General features: G+C 35.0%; 1 protein-coding gene across 1 annotated transcript; it reads right to left on the minus strand.

Moving 5' to 3' along the window:
* Nucleotides 1-792: 792 nt before the first annotated feature.
* On the minus strand, nucleotides 793-7,741 carry LOC106710990 (neuronal acetylcholine receptor subunit beta-3-like). Its single transcript, XM_045684234.1, has 12 exons — nucleotides 7,578-7,741; nucleotides 6,658-6,864; nucleotides 6,132-6,263; nucleotides 5,668-5,829; nucleotides 5,270-5,460; nucleotides 4,974-5,080; nucleotides 4,666-4,797; nucleotides 4,497-4,596; nucleotides 2,253-2,460; nucleotides 1,887-2,033; nucleotides 1,306-1,466; nucleotides 793-1,014 (listed from the first exon to the last, which is right to left on the minus strand). Exons 1-12 carry the CDS (start codon nucleotides 7,660-7,662, stop codon nucleotides 796-798), a joined length of 1,851 nt encoding a protein of 616 aa, XP_045540190.1. The 5' UTR covers nucleotides 7,663-7,741; the 3' UTR covers nucleotides 793-795.
* Nucleotides 7,742-8,456: the final 715 nt, after the last annotated feature.

The following is an 8,456-nucleotide window of genomic DNA, read 5'->3' on the forward strand; positions in this document are numbered from 1 at the left end:
GTAGTCCTGGTATAAACTATGACGTACTATTACGACTGCAGTTTGGCACTAAAAATCACTGTAGTGACATCTAAATGACGATCTTATTATGACCGCTGTCAAATTCCTACTTTTACATCTCTAATAATGGCTTCATATTAAGTCATTTCGTTTCCTAATCATTTGTATAATTTTCCATAGCAATATTAAACTAAATGAATATGATGTTTAATAATAAGATGTGAAAATGAACTGTTTTATATTCGTTCCTTATTTTACGTTAACAAAACCTTATTTGTATTTACAACAAAAGGCGTTGTTTAAAGAAAATACATTTAAATAAAACTGCGTCTAAAAAATCAGTAATGAGGATTCTCGGCTAACTTTTTAAGGCAATGTTTTTATATTATTATAACAATGAGTCCTTTGTTACATAAATGTTTGACCTTGCCTTGTGGCGGTTCCCGGCTCACGTAAAGGACTTTTTCGTATTAAATGAGAAGCTTTTTCGAGTTATTATTTTAGCTCAAAGGAAATAAAATTTTAAGCACTTACTAAAACATTTATTATTTTATACACATACATATTTTGTTTTCCTATTTGCTAAAAAACATACATGTGATAGCGAAGGCCAGGTGGCCTAGCAAGAATATTTGCGACACGCGACTGTTGTAAAATTATATTCCAATATGGATGCGAAAGCGAGTTGTACGTATGATATCTCTCATACAAAAATATTTGTAAAATATTAAGTCCATAAAATTAAAATAATCAAACAAAACACCAATAAATATTTAACTAAAAACTGTTTATTAATTAATAATGTAAAATTAGCATTACAGAGAAAGTTATGGAATAAACAAAAAACATAATTTTATCCAACACCTCTGCTATTTCACGTCTTGCATTAAACTCTATATTATCTGACTGCATTTCTTCAACGTTACCCAACCTGGGCGCGAGACCGACCCCTGAATCACAATCTTCTTCCGCCGTCAAGTTACTCTCGCCAAGAGTTTCGTAGATTCGGCACAACTGAAAAGTATATAAAATAATTATTCATACTTTCATAAATTATTCATACTTTCATATATATTTCATATCATCCCACTAGATGTATACTTATATAGATAGGATGTAGGTTATGATTAATTCGAAAATAATATTCAATAGTCGGACTCAGAGTAGTTTATTTGTGAGTAAGTCCCATAGCGTAGATTTAAAGTAGAAGTCTACGCTAATTAGCTGTTTAGGTTCGACGTCTCTGATTATGAGAATAGTACTGTAATTATAATACAAATAATACGGGTAGGGGGGTTAAAGTACCTTAATTTCAGGTAGACAAAACAATGTTCTTAACCATCGTTGAAATAAAATAGTACTCATGAATGGCTTCTTGCAAATCCTATCAGCCATTTCCGTCATCAACAGCACGTGTATGACTATCGCTATCAATGCGCCGACAAGTACAGTCGTGTACAACACCACTGAAATTAATAAAAGTAAAGGTTTAGTTGCAAGAATTTTAACTAGATGGCGTTATTCTTAATAACGGCTTTTTTTATTATGTAAATCGCGTGACGATTACACAGTTACAAAATTTTGACATTGAGACATGTACTCGTATACCAAAAAAAAATTACGGGTACCCAGTGTAATAATTTCAATTTTAAAGCCTTCTAGCTCTCAAACTAAGTACTGAGGTCTATCACGAATATTTGCGATATGCGTTTTCCTAATGCAATCGAAAAACATGTCAAAATTTTTATGAAATTTGTCGTTGTAATTCACGCTTGATAGGGGGCGCTGTACAAATCTACTACAAATTTTATCTAAGACGTTACGAATTCTCGCAAACTTTCACACTAGGCCTATTAGAAAATATTATTATTGCTTAGTATACTTACATATTGTAGGAATAGTGTGGCAAGGTACTAAATAGTCGATATAACAAAGTCCCATGCAAATGACAATCGTAGTTCCCGCGTAAAACCACACACGGTCCATCTTCACTGGTTCCGACCAAAACGACATTAATACGAATGTTGCCAACACTGAAATTCCAAGTAGTAGTATTATTAAAATAGTAAAACAAATTAATATTAATAACCATTCTTAAGAGTCCTAAAAACTTGGATTCTGACACTATTGCTGCTTATAGTGTATTTGCTATTATTTTAATTTTCGTACTTATCCAAAAAATCTTTAGAGTTCAATATTCCGAAAAAGTGAAAACGTAGCATACAAAAACTATTAAATGTGAAAATTCTCACCCAGAAGAGGCGTATAAAACACAATATTATAAGACGAAGCTCGTCTCTTGAGATTCATCTTGATGAACAACCTGTCACTTGTCGTCATACTATCGTTTGTACCAGTCCCAATGATTGCCCCTATGTTACTCCAGGTCTTCGCCGATACAACATTTTGTTGTATATCAAGTTCCCATTCGTTTTGTATCACATCGTCTATATCTGTAAACTGTTTGAATTACATGATTCAGAAATAAAGTTGTAGGCGTTCATATAGCAAGTAATTTTAGAAGCAAGATTCGATCAGACATCGCTAGTACAAATTTCAAAAGAGATGTTTTTTTTTTTTTTTTTTTTTTTTTTTTTTTTTTTTTTTTTTTGGGCGGCGCTATGCCGCCCTCTCCTTCTCCCCCTGGCGTGTTTTAAGCCAGAGACTTTTATGGTTCTTTTTATTATAATCATTAAACTTTTTACACTAGTTGCTTATATCTATAACATGTATTCTTAGTACTAATTTAAAAACTTAATGTTATATAAAATAAAATAAATGAATTTGCTTTCTATTTACAGTTTAAAATTCTCTTAAATTTACTAACATATAATTTAAAATTTACTTAATAATGCTTTAACTTATGTCTGTATGTTAAAATGTAAAAATATCACAGTACAACAATTTTAACAACTAGCTTAATTTTATTTCTTTTTAAGGCCGACAGCATTCCTATTTTGTTTTATTTCTTTCTATTATCTTATTTGCTATTTCCTTGCAATATTCTATAAATTTTGTTCTACTCTCCTTGTTTCTTATTAAATTGTTTATGTTTTCTAATGATATTTTCTCTTTTGTTGCAGTTTCAAATTCTACTCTCTTCCTACCAAACACCGGACACTCTACTATGGCATGCAGCACGGATTCGCCCCGTGCCGGATCGCAGATGCACGAGGGGCTCGTCTTACACTTGAACCTGTGTAAGTATTCTGCGAACCCCCCGTGACCTGTTAAAACTTGTACCAGCACGGGGTCCAACTCTAACTTGCGGAGCACTGGGTAGGCGCTGATGGCGTCAGGGAAGAAGACTCTAGTTGTCGAGGCCGTGACTCCCTCTTTGTAGCGCCTGTTCCATTCGTCAAGCGAGTCCAATCGGAGTTGTCGCTTGACGAATGAAACAGGAACTTTGTCGTAATGAGGTTTGGTCTTTACTCCGACTGCCGCTTGTTTTGCGAGTTGGTCCGCCCTCTCGTTTCCCTCCACCCCCACGTGCGCTTTTATCCAATTCAACCTTACTTCCTTCCCCGCTTCCACACAACCTTTCACCATTCTCCTTATTTCCCCTACGAGGGGGTGGAGGGAGTCGATACTACGCAACGACTCTAGGGCGGACCTGGAGTCGGAGTAAATGCCAAACCTCCTTGAGGGGCTCCTAACAACAAATTTCACGGCCTCATATAGGGCATACAGTTCCGCCTGATATACGGTGCAGAAATTCCCCAGCTTTAATTTCCGGCAGGAGGTCTCCGCGGCGCCATGCCATATGGATAACGCCGCGCCGACTCTGCCGTCAATTTTGCTACCGTCGGTGTAAATTCTTACATCGACGGTAGCTCGTTGGGCAACTTCGTCACCGTCCGTCAGGCAGTCGAACTGCAGCCCTTCCAGGTGGGCGGGGTGCTCGGCCTCTTCGTACTTTGTCGGTCTCTCCAAATCTCGGTCCCGCAGCACTCGCTGGCTGTGGCCCTTCTTTACTTCGTAAAGAAGGGCCGCTTCTTGTACCCGTAGGTCCAGAGGAAGCAGGCCAGCGAGTGCTACGGCAGCGTTTAGAGAGACCGTCCTATAGGCCCTTACGATTTTTTGAGCAAACCCGCGCTGCACCCGGTCTAACAACTTCTGAGTAGTCTTCTTCCGTGCCGCCGGCGCCCACACGCTGGCGGCGTAGAGGACGATGGGCTCCACTACTGCGACGTATATGCAAAAGAGATGTTAGTCTTTACAAATATCTTAGCGACCCAAGGACATCACCGCACTGCGCAGTGCCCTGCTACACCTTAAATTGTGTTTTGCGCAGTGACTCACGCGATGTAAGAACCGTCAAGATATCTGAAAACATTTATACTAAGAACTAAAATAACGTTTAGAATAAGGCATGGCTCTTTACATTTTGGTCTTTCTACTAGCGGTGTCGCTTTCCGAATATTACTTTATCTAGGCCATCTAATCCTCTATAACTTTGGCTTACACGACTGAATAGATACTTGAGATTGACTTACGCCATCCATTTCTTCTAACTTTGGAATGCTGAGAAATATTTGCTCATACGTGTCCCATGGCTGGATTACTATAGAACAATTGTATTCATCGCGAGGCCACCTAGAATACGACTAAATTATCAGAAACTCTTCATTTAAAAACTTGGGTATTCTTATTTCTTTTTCTTACCTATTCAAATTAGTCGAGTAATCTACACACCACGTGTATATAGTCGTTTGGAAATGAAATACAGCTTCCCCGCTGTACACCATCCATATATGGTCAGGATTATTTGTGTCTAGCATTCCTAAATCATCAGAACTGAAAAAAAAAAAAATTCTGTGATGTTAACAATAGATGGCGTTATTAATATCTCTCAAACTCGTACATCACAGCATTTTTATTTACTAATGAATTATTTTCGAAACTTTAAATACGCAAATTATTACACTCATTCAACATAAACAATAAATTAAGTAAATACATATACGATTTACTTGAAAACGAAGAAGGTCGGACTCCAGATTTGTCCCTGACGAAATGTCAAGCTTGTGGTGCCATTAAACTTTGTAGGATTCCAAGCCATGCTGTCATCCATCCAACTCTGTTAAAGATTACAAAGTACAATATTGGTAAAAGCTAAAATCCTACGTTCAATGTTAGATTTATTGTTCATGGTGGTACAAAAATAACTAATTCTACAAATTCAAATATTGCAAACAGTATTTAAAATTAGGCTGCTATTAACTATTGAATATAATTTTAATTGTAAGACTATAAAAGCAAATCGTACCATGAATACAGATAATCCAGTTGTTAACTTCGCATCTAAAGCATTGTAAAACAAACTCGTTACTTTGATTCCGAGCTTTACATTCATTTGTTGAGTCGGCGGTAGATTGGGCATTCGTCCCATCAATAACGATGTCTTCAAACTATCAGAGCTCGTTTCGTTGCGCTCTACAGCTTCTGAATTAGGTGTTGCTGTGAAAAAATACAGTATCTCTAATACTTCCTTCTTATTATCTTTGCAAAACCAGACAAAATAAAATTTATTAGCCTTCACATGTAAACTCTTTCTTGTAAAATTTGACTTTATCTCTTATTTTGCATAGTGAAGATTTTTTTTGGCTTTATATACCGGCGACTTTTCCTGTCAAATGCCTATCGAAAGAGACTTGAGGGACTAACCTGATGTGTCATTGCTCCCCGGTGCTGGACAGTCATACAAAAATTTAGCCTCGACTCCATTCCACGCAGCGAAACTGAAGTATTTTACTGGTAAAGGGTTCATATCAAAATAACTTAGCACCGGCAGAACTTCATTCTCCTTGCCAAATTCTATCAAACCATCTGAAAACAAATGCCTTTTTTGAAATAATCTAATATTTAACATTAAAACTATACGATACATATATAAATTTAACTGTTTAATGTAATACTAGCTTTTTAAGTTTTTTTTTTCGGACGGGAGGATGTATAGCATAGGCAATGTGCTTTTTCTATAAATCTTCTCTTTTGTCTAAGAAAGTGGACGCATCTTCAATTTCAGCCAGTATTTGACCGATATCAGATGTCTGCTTGCTCATTTGCCATCTTTGATTATGTGTGATACTCATATACATAGTTTTTTTTAAATAGTAATGACTTATTACCTTTATAAATTTTAATATAAAACGGTCGAAACTCAATGGCTGAAAGTATGCCAACTGTCTTCGAGGACGCTCGAGCATTTCTTCTTAAATTACGACGAAGTTCCGTAAACCGGTTGCTACCTCCTCCGATAACTGTTAATAAATGGAAATTACTTCAAATACACTACTTATATACTTTGGTATTCCATTCTACGTATTTGAATGAAAGATACCACTTTCATCCCCTTGAAGAAAAAGAGAAAAAATAACATTACCATATTTATTTCCTTTTATAAGCAGTTACCTACAGTATGTATCCTTTTTTATTCATGTCCTCTCCTTCTGTTCTTACCCCTTTCCTTATTAGAAAAGGGGAAGAGGGTTAGAATTGACCTGATTAATAAAGTCAACACCACACAGACTCCTGAGACGAAATAGAGAATTACTTCACAATTCACACCTGTCATCTGTATGACCTATATTGCACCGATCAACATTCGGGATATTTGAGCAGCAGCTAATGCTGCGAACTCTACCACTGACTTACCTATTTCATATACGGGATCATTAGTCGACGGCTGAGGTACAGTCGATAATAGAATATGACCGTTACTTCCTGCCAGTATCGCGAGATGCATCTCGAATATCAATTCGGCTTCGATCTTTAAATGTCGACGGTCAACCGAATCGACGCGGTAATAAGTCTCATAGACGTAGCCGTGTCTACAGATATGTTCCTTGCAACGCAATGCCACTAAAATAATAATATTTCTATACAAAATCTCAACCCTAGGAAAAGAACTAATGGTTACTCAAGCAAAGGGCCTAGCAGGAATATTTGCGACACACACTTTCGTCATTGATAAAATATGTCAAAATTAGTTTAAGATTTGTTGGTGTAGTACGGTGGTTGGCGACTCTGTATGGGCACACATTTCCATACAAATTATGTCACGAAAACGTTCTCACGAATATTCGTACTAGACCCTCTGAACTTATAAATGTTGAACATAAGTGTTAAGCATTTAGTGTAGATTGCTCATTCATACTAATATTATAAAGAAGAAAGACTTGTTTTGTTAAGAAAGACTTGACTTGTATTGGCTTAATTTTTGAGTTTATTTAACGAATAAACTCAAAAATTAAGCCAATTCTTGTCATTATCACCGAGTAACGTAGGCTATATTTATTACTCTTGGCGCTCCTTAGACACTATTGAATGACTGTGCGTGAAAATACCAAACAAGAAATATTTTTAAAAATTGATAAATTAAAATGAAGAAAAGTTTTACAGATGATTACTTTCTGTCTATAGCAGAACTATAAAATTATAATATTCTAAAATTTATCATTTAAATTATAAAAATGTTATGTAAAGCATTCTACAACATTATTTGGAATAAATATAATATCTTCTATAGTATCGTCATTAAATGAAAGTTTTATAAAAAAACAAATAATACTCACTATCATATGTGAATGTATAATTGGCAAATACAAAATTGTTGTTAATCCAAATATAAATCACAAATATCACAATTTTTCTTATCATTTTTAAATAAATAATTTAAAACAACCTTTATAAAGTTGTTTATTAATTGGACTAATTTAGACGGGAGCAAAAAATGGAAGTTTTCCAGTGGACTTACAATAAAAAACTAACTTGAACAGTTAAATAAGAGACATTTGTCCGTTACGTCGGCAACACTACTGGAAACAACGTTAGGAAATAGTGTTTCGATATAGTTTTGTCAGTAATAGTTAATTTAACTTAATTGTCACTATTTTGAACCATATATGACAGCATATTTAATTAAAAAGTAAGAATTATAATTAATAAATGATAAACAGATAATTCTAAAAATTATACTAATCCAAGAATATGTGCACATTAAATCAGAAATTTCCTGTTTTCGTTGAGCTGTAATCGGACGTGGACTACTTTAACTGTACTTACTTTTAATAGGTTTCATCTAGCAACGTTGTTTTAGGATAATTGGTAAGGCAAGGCAATTTATGAATTAAAGATTTATAATAAATAGGACATTTTATATTCATATAATTGAAATTACTTTTTACTGATACAAAATGTTCAACAAAAAAATAAGTTTTATAAATGTATGTGATATTGCCGTAATAACGATCACACATGGCGGAAACGCATTTATAGTTATCATAGCGGACACGAGATAACGCGCAGTGCGGCGCTATCAACAGCCTCGCTAAATATTCTATTTGTACTGCAGGATAAACTTACATTTATTTACACAAGCATTATTGTAAGCAAAAACTTTTGAAAACATTTAAGAATACTGTAACCAAAAACGTGTAAGGAAATTAACTGTA

Source organism: Papilio machaon, chromosome 25, assembly GCF_912999745.1.
Source record: "Papilio machaon chromosome 25, ilPapMach1.1, whole genome shotgun sequence".
Taxonomy (NCBI): Eukaryota; Metazoa; Arthropoda; class Insecta; order Lepidoptera; family Papilionidae; genus Papilio; species Papilio machaon.